Source organism: Culicoides brevitarsis, chromosome 2, assembly GCF_036172545.1.
Source record: "Culicoides brevitarsis isolate CSIRO-B50_1 chromosome 2, AGI_CSIRO_Cbre_v1, whole genome shotgun sequence".
NCBI classification, from domain to species: domain Eukaryota; kingdom Metazoa; phylum Arthropoda; class Insecta; order Diptera; family Ceratopogonidae; genus Culicoides; species Culicoides brevitarsis.
The window spans coordinates 11,972,172-11,997,892 of NC_087086.1; the positions used below are offsets into that span (position 1 = coordinate 11,972,172).

The 25,721-nt window shown below is 28.9% G+C and overlaps 4 protein-coding genes and 1 long non-coding RNA gene across 5 annotated transcripts in view; 1 reads left to right on the forward strand and 4 right to left on the reverse strand.

The window, feature by feature from the left end:
• Nucleotides 1-25,721, forward strand: part of LOC134832263 (uncharacterized) — a 219,740-nt gene that overhangs the window by 22,815 nt on the left and 171,204 nt on the right. The window lies entirely within an intron of this gene.
• On the reverse strand, nucleotides 12,791-13,622 carry LOC134832247 (trypsin-7-like). Its single transcript, XM_063846223.1, has 2 exons — nucleotides 13,007-13,622; nucleotides 12,791-12,942 (listed from the first exon to the last, which is right to left on the reverse strand). The coding sequence occupies exons 1-2, from the start codon at nucleotides 13,620-13,622 to the stop codon at nucleotides 12,791-12,793; spliced, it is 768 nt and encodes a 255-aa protein (XP_063702293.1).
• On the reverse strand, nucleotides 13,740-14,581 carry LOC134832254 (trypsin 3A1-like). The gene is made up of 2 exons (XM_063846240.1): nucleotides 13,948-14,581; nucleotides 13,740-13,891 (listed from the first exon to the last, which is right to left on the reverse strand). The coding sequence occupies exons 1-2, from the start codon at nucleotides 14,579-14,581 to the stop codon at nucleotides 13,740-13,742; spliced, it is 786 nt and encodes a 261-aa protein (XP_063702310.1).
• Nucleotides 15,043-15,965, reverse strand: LOC134831599 (trypsin-1-like). The gene has a single exon (XM_063845373.1). The coding sequence runs from the start codon at nucleotides 15,942-15,944 to the stop codon at nucleotides 15,198-15,200; it is 747 nt and encodes a 248-aa protein (XP_063701443.1). The 5' UTR covers nucleotides 15,945-15,965; the 3' UTR covers nucleotides 15,043-15,197.
• LOC134830463 (trypsin 5G1-like) lies at nucleotides 16,225-17,025 on the reverse strand. The gene has a single exon (XM_063843963.1). It carries the CDS (start codon nucleotides 17,023-17,025, stop codon nucleotides 16,258-16,260), a length of 768 nt encoding a protein of 255 aa, XP_063700033.1. The 3' UTR covers nucleotides 16,225-16,257.

The window sequence follows — 25,721 nt, forward strand, 5'->3', positions numbered from 1 at the left end:
TTTGTGTAATCTGGAACATTATAATTGATTGAATTGTAGCTGTCAAGGGAGAAAATTCTTCAAACAAAAATATGTTGGGTACGTACAGAGAATAAAATATAAAACAACATGCCAAATCCCTCTCTCTATCACATCTCAGTTGATTTGTTTTCCTCCGTTTTTCCCATTTGCTGTACGTCGTCGTCGTCGTCGTTGGAGCAAGACATAAATGGTGGAAAATGTAATATCAGTAAATGAAGGCGTCACCATTAAATCATGTTTTTATTCCATTTCTTTCAGCAATAATTTATGTCTATCAAAATCTATCTTGGTACATAACTCAACGTTCGTCTCTCTACTCACACACAAATTTCGCCATGGCGCTATGGAGAAAAATATTTGTGAGAAAATGAAATGAAATGTAAAAGACAAAAACGATATAAATAAAAAAAAATCGAGAGAGAACGAATGAAATTTTATGTCTGTTACCATTAATATCATTTCCACTATATTTTTACGGCCAGGGAACGGTTTTAGTGTAATATTTTTAGGGAAAAACAAATAAATCAAGAAATGACATTTAGTTTTTCTCTCCTCTTCTTCATGTCTTCATGTCGTCCTAGTCGTCGTCGACGAACGTTCCTCAACTTATCTTTTTTGCAGAAATATTTCAACGGACATTTTCCTCCGCAAACTGCCATTTCTTATTCTTTTCACTCGAACATCGATGCTGTGTGAATGCTTGACATTATTATGGGCTTTAATCTTGTCTCTATGTGTGTGTGCACTGACTGTGCAAATGGATTGTGAAGGACATTCAGAAAAATATTCTAATAAATCTGACAAAATAATGGCATCGAGATGTGATATATGGATGAAAGATTAAAGCTGACTTTTTGATACTTGAACTATTTTCTACTTTAGACTTTTAAACTAAAGTTTTTTGAAAGTAAGTCAAAAGTCTATCATTTTTTGGTTTATCAAATTTTTTTGGGAAATATGCAAGTTAAAAAATTTTTATTGGCAAAATAAGGCCGCTCCAAATGAAAATCAAAAATAAAGTCCAAAATTTTTGAAAATAAAATAAAAAAAAATTTGAAATACTATTTTCATACAAAATGACAAAATTTTTAACTATTTTTGAGTGTTAAATATTTTTTATTTATTTTTTTTAATTATCTTTTTTGAGATTTGCTAATTTAAAATAGATTTCAGAATATTACATATTAAAAATTAAAGAAAAAAAATTCATATAAAATAACAGTAAAAAAAAATTGAAAAATAAATTCAGTAATTTTGTAAAAAAAAAATTAAATAAGAAAATTTATGTTAAATTACGATTTTTTAAACAACAATTATTAAAAATTTAAAACTTTTTAAAAAAATTTCTAAGAACATCTTGAAAAATTATGAAAATACACCTAAAAGTCGCAGACTGAGTTTTGATACTTAACTTTGGCGCTACGTAAGGCAATTAGTATTGGTCACGACCAGGGATAGTTGCGAAAATTTTCCGATGATGTTCACTGACTTTGAACTGAACTATAAATATTATTTTTATAAAAAATACTGACAAATAAAAAATTTACTGTTTAAAAAAAAACACCTAAAAACGGCCATTTTTAATGAAATTTGATAAAAATCATTATAAACTCTTGTATTTTTTTTTTGTAAAAATTTATATCTATTTTATATCTATTTCATACCCAGTGGAAAATTTCGGCCTTTTTTAGACTCTCAAGGGCTTTTTAATGTTTTTTAACAGTTTTTTAAGTTTTTGTAGATTTTTCGAGAAATTTATTTTACAAAAATGAAAATTTGAGTAAATTGAATATTTTACAGCATAATAGTTCGATTTTAACTCGCTAATTATTAAAAAAAATCTATTTTTGAGCCTTTATTCTATTTTTGACTGCAAATCATAAAATTTTTTCAATTTTTCTATTTTTTTTTTTTTTTCGAAAAAATTATAAAATGTTAGAAAACTGTTAAAAAAAACTTTAAAAGGCTTTTATTTAAGTCCCTGAGGGTCTAAAAAAAGGTCCAAATTTCCCACTGGGTACCTAATTAATGTAAATTTTATATCATTTTGATATGCATCAATTTAATACGAAAAAGTATTTGGTTTGCACCTTAAAGAATATTAAAAATGTTTTTTTACTTGCCTGAATTAGTTTTGGAGCTCAGAAAATTATAATTGTTACGTCTCAACGCCTCCAGATTGGTCGATCAAAGTGAAATCTGTTTTGAATTTTTCAGCAGCACCTGATCAAACACAATAGAAACTAATTTTAACAAACACCTTTCGCCGCCCGTACATTTCAATTAAGCAGCTTTTCTATTAAGCATTACCTGGAAAATGTTTATAAAATATTTCTCAAACATTTCACAAAAGTGAAATATGTCGGTGTGTATCTAATACAATGTTTAATCGTCGTCCGCATGACGTTGGTACTAACTACCATACTAATAATAATAATAATGTACAATTGGCCATAAATCGGTTCAAATTTAATATATGACCACATGATTGTGTGGATAAATGTTTAGATCATAAATTACAAAATCCAAACCAATTTGCTCGATATTATTTGTTGTGTGTTTGCTACTGCCACGCTCTCACTTCTCCGTGTAGCCAAAACGAAAAGCAATAAAATTATTGCAAAGCAGTTACAGAAGTAGATCAAGTATGCGCTATGTGTGAAATGGCTTTGAAGCAATGCAATGTATCTTGTTGTTGTTGTTGTTGTAATCAAGTGAAAGAGGTGTTACCTCACAAATGCGGTAAAACGGAAACGAACACACAGGACATAGAAACACGGAAATGTTTTATAATGAATGTTGAAAAAGATTTACAGATGTCCGTGACATCATTAATCAGTCACTTGATTAGATGTGAGTATTCTACAGCCAACTGTTAATAGATGTGAAAACCTATTTTGTGTTAATTAATTTTCGTCCCGCGAAGTTAAAATGGAGATTTATGGCTTTCAAAGTTCTTTGGATACAGAACAGAAAGTCTCGTGACAACTGTACTTTCAATTGTGGATTTTGGAAAGCAAACGGCAGATTTTCACGAAAAAAAAAGTTTTTTTTTCAATAGAAAATTTAACGTAAAACAAAACGATGATATACTGAAATGTATGCGATGCAATTTTTATTCTAGACTCATATATTAGCGAAAGAGTTGAATGAGCGACTGTTGAATGTAAAGGCATTATTTTTCAGTATTTGAAAAATTTTTAACTAGTTCTTCAAATTTAGTTAAAAGAAGGTTTTTAACCAAAAAAATCATAAAAAATTTTTAAATTAACTGCTTGTGATTTTTTAAAGTAATATTAATTGCAAACTTTTAGGGGTTCATAATAAAAACTAAATGTTTCTAAAGTAGAACGAAGTGTACGGGTCCGCTAATTTAAACTATTTTTAAATTGAAAAATCACTAATTTGATTTTAAAAATTAAATTAAATTAACGAATTTAATTAGTTCATAAAAAATTCTAAATATACCTATCAGAAAATATACTTAAAAAAAAAATTAAAAAAAATATAAAAAAAATATTTAAAAAATATTTATTGAAAAAATTTAAAAAATATTAAAATAAAAAATATTTTGATAAAATTATTTTTTTATTAATTTTTTTTTCAAATGATTTTTCATAAAAAAATTTTCAAATTTTAATTTAATTTTTTTTTTAATTTAAATTAATTTGTTGCTAATTTATAAAAAAAAAATATTGGACCCGTAGTTTCGTTCTACCTTAAAATTTTTTGTTTCATAAAAATAAACACCTAAAACTATGCAATTAAAATAATTTTAAAAAAATAGATTTTTAACTCCGTAAGGTATGCAATGAACTTTAAACCACATTTTATTAAATTTTACAATTTTTCATGTACTTTTTTCCAATTTTTTTGAACATAAACCTTCTCATAGCCCATAGGTACGCAATTAATTGAACTCCAAAAAGAATCATTAAGCAAAAATGAAGTTATAGCATTACAAAATTCGTATGAATTTTAAAATTTGATTTTTTAAAAAATATTTAAGTTTAATTGACGGAAAAATTTCCTTTTGAGATCGAAAAATGATTGAGATAAAATCAAAACTTAACCTAAAAATGAACACAATCACGTCTCGTTTTTTTCCCTCTCTGTCAGAATATTCAAACATAAACTATTGTTATATATTTTTCGTACTTCACAATATTTTTCGCTACAAAATGTATGTTTCTGTAAAACAAATAAATATATGACATTTTTATGGCATAAAAATATTCTGTCATAACTCTTGCATTTGAATCGCGTTTTCTACACCGAAAAAAAAAATTCGTAACGTAATAATTTAAACTTTTCATGATTTTCTGCGGATTAGTCATAACAAGAACGCGCGAGAAAAATCACCAATAAAAATGGAAACTTTATCACAGCGAATCACGATTTTTATTTCATAAATTCCGTATCAAAAAAAAATATCGCGAATCATTGAAGCAGGTAGATACGACTTCTTGTACAAGCGACTTGTGAGGAAATTTCAAAAATTGTGAGTGTCAACAACGTTTTGCGCATTAATTCTCAATCAAGGCGAATGATGTCGGAACGGAAGGCATCTTCAGCGCAGATGAAGACGAAAAAAAAATTATACAACGACAAGACAATAATAATGCGCCAAGTCAATATTTTTCCGCGCGTCGTCATACGTTCGAGTGTGTCTACAGCACGTCAAAGATACAATTTGATTTGTATTTTATTGCCATTATTTAGTGACACCTCTATCTTCGTACATTTTTTTTGTTCTTCTTCTGCTTGTTCCTTGTTATTATTGCCATTATTTCTTCTGACTCTTTGTACCGAGAGAGAGAGACAAGCGAGCTACTGCGATATTTACGACATACACACGCTTCGACAATTCTTTTGTTATCATTCGCTCTTTTGCTGCTGCTGCTGTTTGCCGTGCCGAACAGTAAAATATTGCGAATTTTAGTGGTTGAATGCCGCGCTCTGTGTCTGTTGTGTGAAAAATGTGACATGGCAGTTGTCGTAAATAAACAAGGAAACATATTATGAAGACAGCAGCCAGCAATGAATGTCACGGAATGTGTTGTGCTGGTGTCAATTCCGACACGTTGCCGAGATGAAATTGGATTGAATCAAAAATTTCTTGTGATGACTTCGAAGGATAAGAAATTTTCGTTGAATTTGTCTTTTTTTCTTAATTTTTTTTTTGAAGTCTATTATTTTTAAATATATTTTTTTTTAAATATTTTTTTTAAAATATTATTTTAAATATTTTTTTTAAATATTTTTTTTTTAATTTTCACCAAATGAAAAACCTACATAAGGCCGTTCTAATTTTTTTTATGTTTTTGTCCTAGAAGTCTTTTTTCAAAATGAGGGGGGCCTAAATAAAAAAAAAATTTGAAATATTTTTTTTATAAAATGTAAATTTTGGTAAACCAATTTGGTAAAAATTCAATATTTATTTTTTTCATTTTTTATTTCATTTATTTTTTGCTTTTGGTATTTGCTAATTTAAACCATTTTAAGTAAAAAAATATAAAAAATAACAGTCAAAAAATTTTGAAAAAAATGTTGTCAATTTTCTTTAAAAAATGTAAAAATACTAATTTTTACAAAATTCATTTTGAAATTTATTGAATTTTTTTTTTAATTATGAAAAAATTTAAATAAATTATAAAAATAAAATTTATTTAAATTTTATTTTATTTTTAATTTATTTTCTAATTTAAACAAAATTTAAATTATGTTTTTTTTAAATTATAAAAAAAATTGCTTAATTTTAAATAATAAATTTTAAACTTTTTTTTACCTTGCGACAAAAACATTGAAAAAAATTTTGAGCGACCTGAGTTCAAAAAAAAATATCATAAATTTTTATTTTTGACAAAATTTTCATTTTTCCTCCAATTTTTTCCATAAAAAAAATCAGAAATCTTTTATTTCTTATCAAAAACAATCCAATTGACTTTCAATACAATTTTTTTGTCCAAATAAAAAGCCAAAGTTCATAAATATCGATGAGATGCCCAAAACATTCACCGTTATTGGTCTGACAAAATAAAATAAATACGAGAAAAACACAAAGAAAATACATGAATTTGAAAGATGAAATGATTCAGAATGTATTGTAATGCTCAAAACGAAACAACTGGCGAAAACTTGAATACAATAAGGCCACATTTTATCTCTTCTTCGTTTGATTCTGATACAATTTTAACTTTTCTTCTCCTCCGTAATATTTAATAAAATAATATTTTGTCTGATTTTTTTTCTTCTGAAGATGCATTTTGTCCCACAGAGAAAGAAGAGAGAGAGAGATATTTATATTGAAGGGACATGTTTATTTATTATTGCCATATAACATGCGGAGCCGAGTAGTAATTCAAAAAGGTAAAAGCAATCTCGGTTCAATACAATTTTTTTTGCTTCTTTTTTCGATTTCTCCGAGATATTTTGGCATGAAGATGTTTTTGAAAGACTTGAACTTTTGTATGATCACTGGGTCGTTATCAATTTCTCGTATCTTTTGTGCGTCTTCATGGAATGTGAGGAAAGGATTTTGTGGTTTATTATAGATTATTTGTATTCAAGTGAATGTTTGTTCGAGAGAGAAGATGCTTTTTTGTTGTAAGAAGTGTAGATGAAGGTTTGTTTCTTTATTTACGAAATTTCATCCACAGAGAAAGCAATTCCCTCCAAGAAAGAGAGAAAGAGGTAGCTTTATATGCAGATTATTGATGCAGATAATCAGTTTATCGGTTTCTAAGGACTTTTGTGATGTCTTTTGATTTCGCTGAATGACTTCGATTTTTTATCAGAAATCAACTTTGGAATTGGATCCAGAGGGAAAATATATTTTTTGGTGAAATTTTGAATTGAAAATTTTTTCTTCAGCGCTTTTCATTAATATTTAGTAAAAAAATATGAAAAAAACAAATCAGGACAACAAAAAATTATTATCTAAATTAAAGTTTATTAGAGGCTTAAAATCATTAAAATAACTTTAAAAATCAAGTCATGTCTAATCGATTGAAAAAATTAAAAACCAAAAGAAAAAAAAATTTAACTATTAAATATTTTCACAAAAAAAAACATATTTTAATTTTTTTTTGTTTTTGAATAAATTTTTCTTAACTTAAAATAAATTTGGAGAAAAAAAATCCGTTTAATAAATAAAATCTTTAAAATTTAATAAAAAAAGCTTCAAGCCCTTGTATAAAAAAATTAAACAAAATTTTATAAATTATAGAATTTTTTTTTCTTATCGTGGAAATTTTTATTAAGAAATTATTTTTTTTTTAAATTCAACTTTTTACAAAAATTTTATTAATTTATATTTAACTTTAATTAATAAAAAATTCAATTAAAAGAAAATAATTAGCAAGTTTTAAATTTTACCGAAATTTTTTATAAAAAGAAAATGAAATTTAAAAAATAAACCAATTTTTCTAAATTTTTATTTAATTTATTTTTTTTTATTTTATTAATTTTTTTTTATTTTATTAATTTTTATTTTTATTAATAATAAAATTTGCAATCCAAAAAAAATATTCACATAAATTAACTGAATAAAAGAAAAATTTATGATCGCAGTTCTTGATCTACGCCTGTTCGGAGTCAAAATGTTAACAAGCGGAAAAATTCCATAATAATCGTTGTCAATTTATAATTCTACATCGTTGGTCTTCGTTGAAAACAACATTTACTCCATAACATACCGCATTAAAAATCCACATTATTCATTCATATACCTACCGGTGTTTCCAGTCTCGTTTCTATTTTATTTGCGCAAATAGCGCGAACACTCCTCTATCTTCGCGCTCAACGCAACTCAAGCAGTTAGATAATAATTATAGCCTTTCGCAACACAAAAAGAGCGTATTCACATCCAAATACACGAAAAAAATGTTTGATTGATGTTAAAAAGGCGTTACTTTTAATTGTGCACATATATAATACATTTCTACAATAAATCGTGTTTTTCTCGCATCTGAAGGCTCTCCGTTCGCCTATTTGGTTGCGACCAAAATGATTTGTGTTCGTGAAAATAACAAATAAAATGTTTATTGAATGCATTGTGCCTGCATATTGAATTATTTATGGGCATCGTTCGTAACAACCTAACACGCGGAGCTCTTCCAGCTAGCTCAATGTCTACTCAATTCAGGCTTTTGTCTACTTTTTTTCGTCTCTGCGTTCGTAGTTTGAAGGCAAATAGGGGGAAGTGGGGCCAAATCATAACTGGCATCGTTCGTAACAACCTAACACGCGGAGCTCTTCCAGCTAGCTCAATGTCTACTCAATTCAGGCTTTTGTCTACTTTTTTTCGTCTCTGCGTTCGTAGTTTGAAGGCAAATACGGTTGGATCGGAAATATAGACATTTTATTTCGTGTGTTGCACAAGAAAAAGATATATTGCCTTCAATTGTATTCCGACAACTACGACGACGTGCGTCGACAATGGTCATGAACGTGTCTATAGCTTAGAAATAAAAAAAAAGATAGAAAGAAAAAAACTGCATTGACTTTGACCATTCATTGTGCAAGGCATTTTTTATATTATTTTATATGCTTTTCGAGCTCTTCACTGTGAAAAATTTATGTTTCGGAAACTAATTTTTTTGCGATTTATAATCGATTTATAACAAATTATAAAATTTAAGCAAATTTTAATTTTTCATTATTTTTTTTTAAATCATAATTTTTAAAAAGTTTAATTAAAATAATTTAATAAATTAAAATTTAAAAGATTTTTTTAAAATTAATTTGAAATTATTTTAATAAGGCCGCTCCAAATGAAAATAAAAAATAAAATCCAAAATTTTTGAAAATAAAATGGGGGGGGGGGCAAAATAAAAAAAAAGTTTTGAAATATTATTTTCATACCAAATGACAAATTTTTCTCAATTTTTGATGTTTTTTTACTATTTACTTTAAATTTTTTTATTTAAAATAAATTTCAGAATATTTCATAATAAAAATTAAAGAAAAAACTTTCATAAAAAATAACTGTAAAAAATTTTGAAAAAAAAAAATTTAATAGTTTTATGAAAACTATTTTTAGAGAAGAAAATTAATGATAAAATATGATTTTCAAAACAAAAATTAGAAAAATTTAAAAATTAGAAAAAAAATTTTGGAAATTTTCTTGAAAAATTATGAAAATACACCCAAAAACAATCATTTTTGGTTAAATTTTTAACTTTTTTTTTATTTTGCCCCATTGGAACGGCCTAAATTGTTAAAAAAAAAATTATTATTACTTATAAAAAAAAGACAAATATCGATAAAAAATTATTTAATTTATTTATTTTTTTAACTAAAAATTATTAATTAATTAATTAATAATAAATTAATATAATTTCTTAATAATATTTTTTTTAATAATGTTTGATCAAATTATTCAATTATTTTTTTTTAATTTTTAAACTTTTTTATTTCTTTAATTTCAAATGAAATCAAAAGAAAATCCTAATAATTTTTTTTTTTTTTGCAATTTTAAGACATTTATGTAAAGAGCTTACTTAATAAAAAGGATAATTTTTTTTTTTAATAAAAAATTTTATAAAAAAAAAATAAATATTTTAAAAATACTTTAAATATTAATTATTTTTTTAATTTCGAGCTTTCAAAATATTCTCCATGCTTCTAGAAATTTTCAGCTTTCGAAACGTAAATTTTTTACAATTTAAGTTTATATGTTTTTCAAGCTCTCTTTTCTCTCTACTTTAGCTATACCTTTTACACCAACAGTGATAAGTGGCTTGATTGTGTAGATGATAGTTGAAGAATTATTACCTGAAAATTGTGTGTTATGGCACGATGATGCATCAAGATCGCAGCAAATATCGTGCGCAATCACGCCCCAAAATTTATTGAATCCCAATGACTTTTACTGCCATCTTTTTTCTCTCATTTTTTTTTTTTTTTGCTGCCGAGTCTGGCGCAATTAAACTCCTTAAAATATATGACATTTAATAAGAAAACATACCGAGCGAATCCTTGAGTGCATCAAACTTTTTAAATCAATTGAAACGAAGGAAAAAAAGAACAAAAGACAAGATGCGACACAGTTGGGAAACTAATCTCTTGCTAAGTCTTTGAAAAAATTATTTCTCAGCTAGCAGAAAAAAAAAAGTTTCGCAAAAGTTACATAAACAAGAGACAAACAAGAGCGTACACAATCACACATAAATATCAAAGTAAAACTCGAGTTATAAGTTTTTTTAAAAAAAAAAAAAAGACCGCCAACGCGACATCCTTGGGATGGGGTTGGAAAATAATAATAAAATAATACAATTTTTTATGCTTGTGCACTGATTACAATTTTTCCGAGTCGCGTTGAGTTGAATTGAATCACGAGAAGAACCTACACATGTTTTGCTTATTTTTTGTTATTCAATTGTCCTGACTTATTAATATATCCGGCATGGCATGCCGTTGAATATAAATTTTCTGCTTATGCATAAAAAGGTAAAAATGTATGAAAAATGTAAAAAATTGTAATCAACGGAAAAAAGGAAGGATGTTCGAAACAAAGGTTCAAATTTTTTATTGGAGGGAAAATCTCTTGGCGAGCCCTGATGGAAGTTGCGCGCTAAAAATCCTCAAATCTAGCACAATTTCATCGATAATGTACAAGGAGAAACAAAACTTTTGCCATACATTTTATCGCTCCCTCAACCCAACAAAAGGAGCGAGCAACAATATTGACAACAAACATCCACATGTCTCCATGTTTCGTATCTTTTCAGCACCACTGATAGAGAGACAAGAACTAATAGAAAATATGCTTGTTGTCTTTTTTTTAATAAAATAAAACTTTTTGACTCGTCTATTTATTCAGCTAAATTTATCTAAATAGTTTAATGAAAAAAATTATCATACACTTTTGGCGACTGTTGCTCTTATCAGTCGAATTTTGATCATCAATTGATTTTTTTTTTTTGTAATATTGTTCAACAGATATATTTTTTCTCCGCGTAATTTAATGCAAATATATTTAAAACTCAGTTTCGAATTTTTTTTAGAAAAAATAACGAACAAAATATTTGAATAAATCGCATTTAAATTTTATAATTATTAGAAAAAAAAAATCTAAAACAAATAATGAGGAAATATTCAAGAGCATTTCATTATAAAAAAAAAATAGAAAAAAATGAAAGGACTTAATTATTAATAAATAATTATTTTTTTTTACACCGATAAATTATTTTTTTTTCTTATTAAATTTTATCTTAAAAAATTTTATTTTAATTTTAATTTTATTTTAAAGAATTGGTTTCAAATAAAAAAAAATATTTTTTATTTAAAAAAAATTAAAAAATCAATCAAACATTAAATTTATGAAATTATAAAAATAATATTTAATTTTAATTTAAATTTATTAATTTATTAATTTAGTTCAATTAATATTATTATAAATATTAATATAAAATATTTTTTAATTTTAAAATGTATTAATTAAATTATTTTGCATTAATAAATAAATATGTATATTTTTAACAAAAAAAAAAAAAAATTAAAATTTTCTGTCAGTTCTTAATTGGCATTGACTAAATAAAACATAAACCAAATTTTGATCATCAGCAAATCTAAAAACGAAATTTTAGCAAAAACATTGTTCAACAGATTCAGATTTTCTCTTCACATCGCCATAAATTATGAAAATATATTTCAAATCCAGTGCAAAAATCTAAAAAGTACCCGAGCACACACATTAAAAATTATTGTTCTGTAATTTATAATTGATTGCACAAATTCATGTACCACTGCAACGAAAATTTTCCGCCATACGAAAGACTTCTCTACATGGCAAACACACACACACTTTGAAAAGGAAATGAAAATTCCGTAAAAAAAAAAGAGAAGAAGAAGAACTGAGTTTGAATTATATTTTTATGTGGTTCCTCGTTTTTACTTCTCTCTATCGGTAAAAAATGATTTATCGCAGTTATTTGTGTGGCGTGTGTTTGATAAAATATTATGATAGGGAATGGAGGCTCCTCCATATTCTCACACCTTTTTTCTGCGCGGAACAGTTGGAAAAGGTGAAAAAATTATCATTATTGGAGATTTTTATCGTATACCAAAAAGTAAAGCATCTGCAATAGAATTGAATGTGTGATTAGTGAAAGAGAGTCACTTGCAAAAAAGTAAAGCTATTGTCTCATTGTCTCGCTGTTTTCGAAGTTTTTTTTATTGTTTTATGATTTATGGAGACAATAGACTGAAATTCAAGTCAGGTTCCTGTTCATTAAAAATATTTTATTTGCCACTTCATTAGCTATCTCTCTGATTAAATCCGGGAACGGTCAAGTGTAAGTGAAATAAATATCTCAGGTAATCCAGAGCAAAAGACGACTTATATGTATGATAGAAAAATGGCAGTCCCATAGATTTCATGTCTTTATTGAACAATATTTTGTCCGTAGACGTGTCCAGTTCGAGAAAATGCAGAATTAAATGAAAGTTTATTGATATTGGACATTGTCTTCTCATTTTTTTTCTTTTTCTTGATATAGAGTTATATGTTGGATATGTGGAAAAGGGAGATAGGATGGGATTGGATTCGATTGGATGTTTATGAGAAAAACAATACGATGAGATCAGTCTTTAGTCCAGGGAATATATTTGTGTCGTCGTTTGTATGACGCATGAAAGAAATGGAGAAAAACTATCAAAGGTTGGTACAAATTTGAAGGGAAATTTCAGACATTGCTTTTTTGTTTGAAAAAATCTCTAAAGAAACATATCTTTGAACCAACTATTAATTTTGGAAAGTCAAGTATTAGACTCCTGCTACTTTTCTAATCCATTCTCGTATGTAAGCAACATTTGAATAAACTCCTGGATACCTTGCTGTTCCGCAACCTCTTCCCCATGATGTTATTCCAAAAAGAGTTCCATTATGCGTTAAAGGTCCTCCAGAATCTCCTGTACCTAAAGTCAGTAGTCATCAGTAGTACAATTCAGTAGTCATCAGTTTATGGAAGCTCTAACTTACATGTATCTTTTCCCCCTCCTTCAACTTGTGCACAAATCACATCTGGTCCAAAATAATCGAAAGAATACACTTTTTTGCATTTCTCATAATCGACTATTGCTACTTCAGTAGACATTAGTACATCAGAATTAAATCCTGGGAAACGGGTAGCTCCCCATCCAGATATGTTAACCAAAGTTCCAGCAGCAAGTTCTTCATTTTCCATTGGTAAGTTTATAGCTTGTATTTTTTTGCCGAACCTTATCTTATGTCTTAATTCAATTAGAGCGGAGTCAAATGTGGCATTCTCAATATTGCATTTTGGATTTGAAAAAATGTTTCGAATTTTAAATAATTTTCCTCCATATCTGTGGTAACGAGAGCCTGCACGAACTTTCAAATCACTTAGAGTGTTAAAATCATCGACACAATGGCATGCCGTCAAAATCCATTTTTGTGATATGATTGAAGCTCCACATTTGTGAAAGCCCCTGAATAAAAGTGAAACTTGATATGGTGCCTGATCGATGGTAATTGGTTCTCCTCCAATAATAAATGGTCGAAGTGAGTTCTTTGATTTTAATTTTGCTTGTTGAGAGTCAGAAATTACAAAGAGAATTAAAAGCGTAAACTTCATTTTAAAAACTGATGCAATAATAAGAAAACTGTTTAAACTTGGAGTTCTTTTTTGTACCGAAGTCAATTTGATCAATTAGTTACGATAAATTGATTAACACAAAAAAAGTTTTAATATTCATACGCCTGATTGTTTCTTAATCCAGTCTCTTATGTAAGCTACATTTGTATAAACTCCTGGATATTTTGCACTACCACAACCTTTTCCCCATGAGACAATTCCAAAAAGAGTTTCTTTGTGCACTAAAGGTCCTCCTGAATCTCCTCCGCCTATAAAATAAATGGAATGTTTGAATTCTATATTGAGCTAAAATTAAATTTCTTACAAGAATCTTTTCCTCCTCCTCTGATACCCGCACAAATCACATCTGGTCCAACTTTTATATCATTATGCGAATATACCTTTTCACATTTTTGATGATCGAATACTTTAACTTCAACTGACATTAATTGATATGAATACAATGAACTTTTAGTTTCTCCCCATCCGGTAACTTTAACAGTACTTCCAATGTTAAGGTTTTCATTCAGACTTGGTAACTTAACAGCTCGTTTATTTTTGTCAAACACAATATTGTCTTGCAATTCGATCAAGGCAGCATCATATAGTTTATTATCGCTGTTATGATGATGAGCAAAACAGTTTGGATGGCTAAAAACGTTTTTGACATCAATAGTTTTTCCTCCAGTATTACGGTAGCTTGTTCCAACTCGAACTTTCAATTTGTCAGAACTTTTAAAATTTTCAACACAATGGCACGCTGTTAAAATCCATTTTTCTGAGATTATTGAACCTCCGCAATGATGCGTTCCGTATTTTTGAAGGGAAGCTTGATATGGTGCTTGATCGATGGAGATGGTTTGACCTCCATGAATAAATGGACGAAGTGAATTTCTCGATTTTAATTTTGATTGCTGAGAACCAGAAATTATTACAAAAACTAAAAGTATGAACCTCATTTTCATAACTGATGGAAAATAACGAGCTTTTTGGTTTCAAAGTTTAATCGATTATTTTTGTTTATATCGCTATTATTCAATTTAACTATAACTCAACTAAAGATAATCAGTTAAATTCCAGTTATATTTTGAATCCAATTGCGTACGAAAGCCACGTTGGAATAAACTCCCGGATACTTAGATGATCCACATTCTCTTTCCCATGAGACAATGCCCACAAGAGTTTTGTTATAAACTAACCCACCTCCAGAATCGCCATAACCTGAGAAAAAGTACTTATTAAACGTACAAACATGTCTGTAATTGTCAGGATATGAACCCAACAGAAGAGCAACTTGATAAGGAGCTTTGTCAACGGTAATTTTAAAACCTCCAATAATATAGGGTTGTAAATCTGATAATAGGACTTGCTGACAGTACAAAACAGTGAAAAATATTAAAATACAACGTTTCATATCGACTTAAGATTCTGACTTTTACTAAATACTTTTTTAACAAATTCACAGCTTTTTATACTTTTTTTTTAAATAGTTGAATTATTTTTATTGGCACTTAAATTGTTAGAATTCGTTAGAATTACTTATTGTTAGAATTACTTGCATATACTGAAAATATTTTACACGCCTGAATTCTTTTCAATCCAATCTCTTATGTAAGCTACATTTGAATAGACACCTGAATGATTGTCATTTCCCCATGAAACAACTCCTACTAATACTTTATTGAGCACTAATGGACCTCCAGAATCCATGCGAGCTGTATCCTTTCCTTCATTTTGGATTCCTGCACAAATCATACGTTCTGTCAATTTAATCGAGCCATCCGAATACTGCTTTTTACAATCTTCATGATCAACAATTGGTACAGTAATTCCTCTCAACTGATCTCGAGACTCATTTTCGTTATTTGTTAGTCCCCATCCAGTTACAAAGCACTGACTTCCAGCTTTAACTTCTTCATTCTTTTTTGGCAACGAGATTTTATGTACTTTATCATCAAAACTAAGTTCTTCTTCCAATTCCAGCAATGCGTAGTCATAATCAATTGTCGATGGATTCCATCGTATATGATTTATAATATTTTTAACGTTTACTAAACGACCTTCTTTGGCATGAAAAGATGATCCAACTCGAACTTTAAACTCTGATGCTTCGGCGCTAAATGTGCAATGAGCTGCTGTAAGAATCCAACGACTTGAGATAATTGATCCTCCACAAGAATGCTCGTCATTGTATTGTACAGATACTTGATAGGGAGCGTCTGAGATTTTGAAAACTGAACCTCCGACAATTCGACTTGAGGTTGGCAACGAATTGGTTTTTGCCAAAATAACGCCAAAAAGAATCAAAAGAACGAATTTCATGGCTCAAGTTTTTGGTAGAAAGTGCAGGAATGAAATGATAAGAAAATCGAAAGTGAGACACGTTTTATAGAAAAATAATTTGTAACCAAAAACTTTAGATAAGATTCCTCAATTTGATTGATTTTACGTCAGCTGGTAAGTTATGACGCCAATCTTTCTGTCGCAACTTTTTAAGATTATTGATAAAAATGAACACGTTTTTGTACTGAATGATATCTTAGTAAAGTCATTGACTTTAAATTAATATTAATTTTGCTTTACAGTTTGAATTAAACTTTATTATTTGGTTTCTCATTAGAAGAATATCTTTCCTTTACACTCCTGAAACTTCTTTGATCCAATCTCTCATAATGGCAACATTTGCATAAACTCCAGAATATCCTGCAACTTTACAATCTATGGTTCCCCACGAAACAATACCAACTTGTTCCATTTTGTTTCCATTATGCCTAACCAAAGGACCTCCAGAATCCATTGAACAACTATTTTTACCGCCTTCAGGAACGCCAGCACAAATCATTCGATCAGTAACTAACGATTGATATTCCATCTCACATACTTTACGGTCAACTATTGGAACAACCACGGCTCTTAATTTATCTCGTGATTCAAGTTCATTCTTCGTTAATCCCCATCCACTGACCATGCATGGAGTTCCGGTTTGAACTTCGACATCCTTCTCTACCAATGCTATGATTTGTACTTTATCGCTCAACTCGATGTCTTCTTTTAATTCTATCAGAGCGTAATCATAATCGAAGCTTTCCGAGAGATACAAAGGATGATTCACATACTTCTTGACGGCAACTTGCTTTCCTCCCGTAGCATGGAAGGATGATCCAATACGAATCTTTAGTTCTGACGCCTCGAAGTTAATTGTACAATGAGCTGCTGTCAAAATCCATCGACGTGAGATAATTGAACCTCCACAAAAGTGTTGACCATTGTTCGTTTCAGCGGAAATTGAAACTTGGTAAGGTGCGTCATTGATGGTTATAGGAAAGCCTCCAACAATACGACTATTGGGAACAGCTTGACTTCCCAAAACTATCGAGACGAAAATCAGTAATGTGTACTTCATGTTACTTCAACTACTTTTGAGAACACTTATGATTTGACGTCTTATATAAATGATTAAAAAAATCAAGTTTATGTCCGGATTCTTATCATTAGTGATAAGAAAAATAGTTTCCGAAACACTTGACAGTCAGATAAGGAGATAAGAGTTTGTGAAATTTGACAATGAATTAGTGGGAAAATCCATAGCACGATACTGAGCTAATGAAGTGAGATGATGCAACAAATGAGGAGATTGGAACGGAATTTCCATTCAAATTCGGAACACCTGCAATAAGTTAATATTTTATCCTTTTTCTTTCTCTCTATATTGAACAACAAAAAATCGTGAAATATGTGTATTGAATTTCGCATCCAACTATCTGTCTCCTCGGTTATTATTTGATATTTTATCATAGTTTATGAAGATGAGAAAATCATCCTACTTCATTGGACAACGAATGAAGGGTCAGGCATACTACATACCGAAGTAGCGAAGGTGTAGATTCTCTTATAAATACTTTATGACTGCAGATTTAGAGGGTCGTGACAAACCAAAATATTCTGCATATAGGGAAGGAGGGACAGGAAAATCTCACAGATCATCATCATCAAATAACGTATGACTTCAAAAATAATCATAATAGCCAGAAAATAACGATAATATCAAACGATATTGCATCAATAAAATATGTCAAAGTGGATTACTTTCGAATATTGTAGTCGATGCGAGGCAAAGCACGGACAGGACATGCTCTTACTATGCTGCGTCATTTATTAAATTATTGCAGTTATGTCGTTCCGTTGCTGCTGCTGGATGCATCCACTGAAAAAAAACTCAAAATCTAATATCCAAAATAAATACAGATGAAAATTTCATACGTGTCACACGTCCAACGCATACAGATCCGATCGAAACGAAGGAGATATCAATGCAATGATTTACATTTGCCAACCAAATTAACTGGATATTTTGCAAAATTTGATTAGGATGAGTTGATGTTGCTGCACGCAATGTCTCGTCCCTTCATGCAAGCGATTTGTGCAGTTGTGCCTATCAGAGCATCATCGTCATCCGTAGTCGTCGTTGTCCTCAGTCATCATAATTGTCACACAATTGTTTTTTGTGTTCGGTGTGTGCACCAAAAAGAGAGATAAATACAGATAAATTTTGAGTGTAAGCCAGTTAAAAACCCGGACAGATTTTGGATTGCGATGCAAATGCATAAAGAGAGGGAAAACGACACTTGTGTTTTGTTAATAAATTTAGGAATATATTGTTTTAATTGCGTTTAGATGAAGAGATATTAAAATATGGTAAATTTGTTTTCAATTGGATTAGAGGCGATTCAATGGCAATGAGACTCGATTGAGAGCTTTTTTCGTGAATTTTTACGAATTCAACTCTCAGTTTTTAATTTTTTTCTGAACAAAAAGCTTTTAAACCTTTTGATTTTTTTCATAGAAGTTTAGCAGATTATCTAATTTTTTTTATTGCTTTTATGAGCTAAAAAGGTCTTTCAAAATTTTTCTTTAAATTTAATATTTGTATATTTTAAATAATTTTTTATCGAATACCTAAAATGAGAATTTTTTTATATTATTTAAATAACCACAAAAATTTTACAAAAAATATAAGAAAAATTTTGAAGGTCATTTAAAGGACGATTTTTTATAAAAAAAAATTGTACAAACTATAAAAAAAACTTTGAAGGTCATTTAAAGGACAAGAAAAATTTTGAAAGTCATTTAAAGGTCGATTTTTTATAAAACAAAATTGTACAAAATTTAAGAAAAATTTGAAGGTCATTTAAAGGACAATATTTCAACTCAAGAGGGGCTTAAATAAAATTAACATAATTTTATCAATTAGTAAAAATTTCAAGCAAAATTTTTGAAAAGATAAAGCTTATGACTTGAAACTTGACACGATTTATAAAATTTAAGCTCGTAACCAGATTCATTCAAATTCGATTTAAATTTTAAAAAATCTGTTGACGAGCGATTATCCATAAATATTTCCCGCTCGTGAAACTTTTTCGCTGAATAGATCCAAAAATGCTCGTGTACATGACCTTTCATGTCGTAAATTATATGTTTTATGCCTTTTTGAATACCTACGCCAGACACTTCACACTTTGCGAACGATAAAAGGCAAAATAACGCCAGCTAATATAATAATTATGTGTGTGTGTATGTGTAGGACAATGAATTTTATGAGCGAAATAGAAATCACACACAAGCGGCAAACGGACATTATAAGGGAAATTCATAGCGAAACTTTTGCATATATTATTACAAATATTCCAGGATATACACACGCAAAATATTATTTATGTGGACTTAATTTAATTAGAATCGTATATCAATTTAATTATCGAAACATTTCTAATATGTATAACTTGTGTGTCATAACTTTGAAAGGCTGTGCGGAAAATAAATGACATTCCTCTCCTTTTTACTCGTGCGTCGTTTCACAATTATTTTTGCGTGTTTGAGACATTCCGAAAACGGGAATGAGGCAATTAAAATCAGAATCTCTCGTACATCTCTGGAGAAAAATAAATTTTAATATTATTATTTTATCAAAACATACACAGAGAACGAGTTGGAAAAAAAATACATCACTTTTCTTCGGGAAAATTTTTCGCATTAATTTTAAATATACGATTATGTATTATGATTATGGCCAACAGGAAAACTTTTTTAAAGTCATGCATTAATAAGGTTCTTATAACGACAACGACGACGACATTATTGCACTAAATGGCCAAACTTAAGTGCCAGACACTAATACTTTCATTAAAAATCCAAAATGCTCAGCATCAGGTAAACGAGAGATAGGAAATGTTTTTTTCCTTAAAATTTTCTTTTTGCTAATTTTTACCTTTAGTACGTTTGCACGAGTTTCTTCCTTTTTCCTTAAAAAAAAAATTTTTTCGACTTGATGCATTTTTTTAAAAAAATAAAAAAAAAATCAGTTAATTTTTTTTCTTATGAAAAAAAATTGAAAAATACGATCACGACTTTTACCACAAGTTGTGAAAATTTTTTGTGTACTTTTATCCATTTTCATCGTTGGCTCCGTTGTCGTCATAATTACTTGCAATTAATCTGCATATAACGGAGGCGGCGCATCCAGTGAAAAAAAACTTTAAGGAAGCAAAAGTTTTCACCTGCAAAATTTTTTTATGTCCACGAGTTTGTTATAAGAAGAGCCACTTGATGGCAATAATCATAATAATAATAAAAATTATGCATTATTCAAATAGATTTTTGTTATCTCGGTAATGCATAAGGTGACGTTTATTTTCTTTTCTTACGAAACTCATAAAATTATGGGATTAAATTTTTAATTTTTTTTTTTTAATTTTTCGAGCGAGAAAATTCTTTTTTTTTAGTGTTTACAGTTCATTTAATTGCTCTGTTGCAGTCAAATGCAGTGTTGTTCAGTAATTTTTAAGTTAATTTCTAATATTTTCTAATTCGCACTCTAAAAACAACAAAAACACTCCGCAGTCAAATTCAGCGGAATTTTACAAGCCAGAGAGCTTAAAACTCACAAACTACCTACAGAGGTATGAACAGGATAATAATTCATTTGGGTGATTGGACATGTTTTTCACATGCATATAAATCGCACACTCACAAAATAACAGCTAAGCTAATGATAATCATTATTATTATTATTATTTTAAATTCGCATAAATAATGTGATGCATTTTTGGTAGGAAATTTATGTACATTTCCATTATTTTATTAATGTTGCTCTGTATTTGTTGTTGTTGTTGGTGGTGTCCTGTTTGTGATGAAACTATTCAAGCTGAAGTTATTTTATTCATGTCACATCTGCATTGAACATTTCATTGTTTTAGAAATATTTTATTTATTTATTTATATTATTTTATTAAACATGTATTTTGTTGCGTTGTGCATGGCAAATAATAACAAAACAAAACATTGGCGAAAAAAAAACTTAAATTTAAAAACGGACGATCGTCATAAATTATTAGTCGTTGCATTATTATTATTTTTATTGTTAAATATTTTCATAATCAAATTTATTTATTATATAATTTTAAAATCAGATTTGTATACGAATAATCATAATAATTATTATGTGCTAGATTTGTGTTTACCAACTATTTTTTAACGTCAAATGTATCTTTTGGTTTCGGTCCAAACAATTTCTAATTATTAAAGTTAAACCAAAGACTGAGAAAATTTAATGCAAAATAGATTTAAAATATTTTTAAAAAATAAAAAAAAAGATTTGAAAATTTTTACATACGAAATAAAATAATTAAAATTTTTTAAAATGAAATTAAATTTTAATTTATTTTTTTTATTATTAAATTTTTATTTTTTTATTAAATATTTTGAAAAAAATAATTTTCTTCAACTTTTTATCATCATTATTGAGATTTGCTAAATTAAAATTAATTTAAATAAAATTAAATTAATTAATTTAAAAATTTCACAAAAATTTTTTACAAAAATTTAAAAAAAATCATAGAAACTGACAAATCATTTAAAAAAATAAAAAGAAGTTCAGATATTTTTCGAAAAATATTTTTATAAAAAAAGATCATATTAAAATTAAAATTAATTAAAACATTTTTAAAATTTATTTTTGTCTACTTGGATTTTTGACCTTTAAAATGAGATGAAAAAAAATTGAAGACAATTAATTTTTCAAAAATATTTAATAAAATTAATTAAAATTATAAAATTCAATTTAATTAATAAAATTATTTTTTTCTCAGCTTTTATAAGAACTCCTTTCATTAAAACAAAAGCTAGAAAATTTTTGCGTTGTAGATTGTTCAATTAAATTACCTTTCCTTACATTAAAATACAATAAATAAAATTAATGTTCATTTCCAAATCGCCACTGTCTAATTCAACTTCACAAATAATAATGGTCAAACAACTAAAAATATCGCGAATTCGCATTTCCGACTTTGCCTGATCATAAATCATTCAAAAAATGTGCTTTTTATGTATATTCGGACTTTAATGACAAAGCTCAACTACATTTTATTTTTTTTTTGTAACCATTTTATGTTCTCTCCCATTGCTCTAATATCATTTTCCTTCCCCCGTATGCAAAAAAAAATGTTGTTCTGGAAACGCATCCAAATAAATGTTCATTTTACGAAAATAAATTGTAACACATCGCCATTATTACCTCTTTTACGATCATAAATAATAATGCACATTTCCAAAATAAAGGAAAAATATCAAAAATATTTTATTATAAACAGTAAATGTTCGGCGTCGTCTGTAGAGTTTCGGTAGAAAGCGAAAATATATATTAAGGTGTGAACATTTTTCGGGAGCATATATTATGTTGTGTTACCGCGCGGTTTTTCACGTATTACCAATTCATTGCTCAGTGCACTTTACATGTATGCATCCCCAGAGAAGTGTAGCCACGTAAGAGAGACGTGGAAAAAGTACAAGAAAGGACAAAGTGTGAGCCCGTACAAAAAATATAAATAAATTTTGGTGTGAATTGTAGCTTTGTAGCATTTCTTGCTTGCTTGTTGTTTGTTATTTGCTCCGTAGCCAAAAATTTTATTCATTAGTGACATAAAATAATATTTATTTATGCACATACATTAGTATTATTTATTGTAAAATTTTTCAGTATATACTAAATATATTTGATATATGATGCCATTACCGCACCGCACACACACACACACACACCGTGAATTAGTACTTGTGGAAATGAGGTCCTCCGATTTTAATGAAACAAAGTACAGGCGTTTCCATAATATTATGAATTTTCCGGTCATCGCCCATGGCACAGAAAGATGGCATTTTTTGTCCTCTTTAATTTGATATATATATGTTTATACCTAACTTCAGTGGTTTAGAGCCTACAAGCGAAAAACATGTGAAAATATTCAAAAATGGTTTAACCGCCAATAACCACGTGGGTCATTACTGTGAATTTTTCTTCATTTTCAGTTTCTGTTCAGTTTATTCAACGATATCTCGTTTTTGTGAAGTGTTAGCATACGTATGATGCATGATTTAGTTTTGTGCATTCTTCTCCAGACTCACTACTCAGGTAGAGTCGGAGAATGAGAGGGCAGTACGAAAAATAACGTAATAATAATAAAAAGGAAAAACAAATAACAATGGCTCGGTGTCTCACTCAAAAGCCCTGTTTCGCTCTTCTTTCCTCTATTCTCTGTGTGTTTGTATGAATAATGGGCTCTCAGGTATCTGCGTCGTCGTCGTCGTCGATGTCGACCAAACAAAAGAAGAAGTCTCTTGAAATATATTGGACTCGGAAGGACGTTTGTCCCATGTGTCATGTCCCATAGTCACCTTCTAACTCGCTGCAACAATTTTCCAATCCTTTTTCTCTGCATCCATTCAACTTTGTGCCCCTCCAAAAATGATGTTATTCATCAAAAAGTTATCAGCGAGCAGCATCTCAATTCAATCTTTAACATTACAAACAAATTTATCTCTGGAGACCCTTTTTGCTGGTATGTTGCAACTTTTTTTTTCCATTCACAATATTTTGTCATCATCAGATTTCTTTTTCTTACCTTTTTCTTTGGCGATCATCATCATCATCATCATCTGACATGTCCATTATCAGTTATCACTGAAATAGATTTTTCGTTCCTTTTTTTTCTTTTCGCATGCATCCTACATTTGGGTTAAGGGTCACCACGAATAATCCTATCGATAAAGTATCGTAGTTTAATACAAACGATAATCGGAGGAAAGTTTGCTGATCTGAATTATCCATCCAAGTCCATTATCTACGATAAATTTTAAAAGACACAAGTAACATGTACAAAAGAAATAGTTATGATATGACATGGACGTGTAGGTGCGTTACTATTAGGACCTCGCCAGAAAGCTACATGGTCTTTCATTATTATATATTTATAGGATAATGTGTGTAGATAGAAAATTACTTGTCGTTTGACTCACTCAAATGAATGAAAAAGGATCACATATCTTGTTAAAACCACTTCACTTCTTCCATTCTATCTATCCAAAGAGTCGAGGTGAACTACACACAGAGAGATGGAAAGATTATACAATTTGCAATAAACATATGCTACCCCGGGTTGTTTGATATGCTTCAGAGTAGGTATAAATATAATATCGTGTGTTTTGTGTGTTTGAGGGAAATCGGAAAACGATGTCTTTGTTGCATGTTATGGCTCATATTATGTGGTTTTGTCTCATAAATAAAGGAGACTTAGGTAAATTATTAGTACGTGTCTATTTACGAAGGATTCGCTTATGACAACGCCGATAGTTTTGATTTCGTTTTTGAAGGAAAGTGTAGCTTTTACGACTTTTGAACATCAAAGTCATGTTTGAAGTGCAAAATCGTGACAACTTCTTCTATTTTCTTTATTTAAAATGTGGATTTCCTTGTTTGTAGGTCAAATTCAATCCGCTAGCTTTAAATTTTTATTAAAATTCCCATATTGTCTAGTGGTAAGGATACCAGCTATGATATTAAAGAAGTATAAAGGATACTTACCAAATCCGTGTTTTTTTTTTGCTTCACAATATTCCTATTGAAAATTATTTACGAAATTTTAACATTTTTGAGTAAAAAAAAGGAAGTTATTAGTTGAAAATTGTTAAAAAACTTACCAAATATTATTTTTTTATCAAAAATTTGAGTTGCTTGATTCCTAAAAACTTTTTTGCATAAATTTCTTTAATACAAAATCCCGGCACTCCCTCTACAAATCACTCGCCATTCCCCGAACGGTAATAACAGAAAAAAATGTTTAATTTCCCAAACACGGACCCATTATCATAACAAATAATTTGTTGAAAAGGTGTCGTTATCGTCTGTTTCCCAATTTATCCTCTTTCCATCTACTACATCTCCATCGTCGTCTACTCTACATCATCGTGGTCCTCCTGAAAAATAAATACAGACAAAGTACAGAATTTCAAGTCAAAAAAGTAAAAGGCAATAGTAATATTAATAAATCAAAAATAAAATGACATCTTTAGAAATCATAATCATAATTTCAAATATATATAGAAAGTTTTGTGTCGTACCGAATCAAAAATAAAAAAAAAGTAGTAGACTAGCGAGCAAAGCAGTAATAATAACAATAATTTATTTGATAAAATTTTAACTCCATCCTTATGTCGTTTATTTTCTTCTGTGAGCTTTCTCCGTTCGTGCACGCAGTCGTTTTAATGAACGCACGTGTGGCTACAGATACCGATATAATAATTATAAAATTTTCGGAGGGAATGGGGGTTAAATGATGTTTCTCCTCCGGTATAGAGCTTTGGTATGTGATTTCGGAGGAAAAAACGGACGAAACACAACTCACTCTTCCTCTTTTTTTTTCGCTTATGGCTCCTCCAGCTCAGCTTTAATTACACTCGTAAATTATTTGGTAACCGTAAAAATTTTCGTTCAAGAGACTTTTAAATTCGATATGGCTGCGATAAGCACAGAGACCCATACACGATAAATGCAGAAAAATTGCAAGAAAATTTAGTGCTTGTCTCATTTCTTGCGTGCTTTATGGTTGCATTCCCGTGTACTATTCAGCTGTGTGATTCGCCAAAAACTTTTGGGCAAGCATAAGACGGGAAAAATTAATGTGATTGCACACAATACGATTATGATCCGGAAAAGCAGATGTCTGTAGCTGTACTTGTGGGTGCAGCGAAAGAATTAGACGACAAACCGGTAAA

Bases quoted from the DNA above. Each gene is read 5' to 3' on its own strand.
- LOC134830463 (XM_063843963.1), bottom strand. From the start codon at position 17,025: ATGAAGTACACATTACTGATTTTCGTCTCGATAGTTTTGGGAAGTCAA.
- LOC134831599 (XM_063845373.1), bottom strand. From the start codon at position 15,944: ATGAAATTCGTTCTTTTGATTCTTTTTGGCGTTATTTTGGCAAAAACC.
- LOC134832247 (XM_063846223.1), bottom strand. From the start codon at position 13,622: ATGAAGTTTACGCTTTTAATTCTCTTTGTAATTTCTGACTCTCAACAA. The intron at 12,943-13,006 runs GTAAGTTAGAGC...TACTGACTTTAG, and splicing joins AGGAGGGGGAAAAGATACAT to GTACAGGAGATTCTGGAGGA.
- LOC134832254 (XM_063846240.1), bottom strand. From the start codon at position 14,581: ATGAGGTTCATACTTTTAGTTTTTGTAATAATTTCTGGTTCTCAGCAA. The intron at 13,892-13,947 runs GTAAGAAATTTA...TTTATTTTATAG, and splicing joins AGGAGGAGGAAAAGATTCTT to GCGGAGGAGATTCAGGAGGA.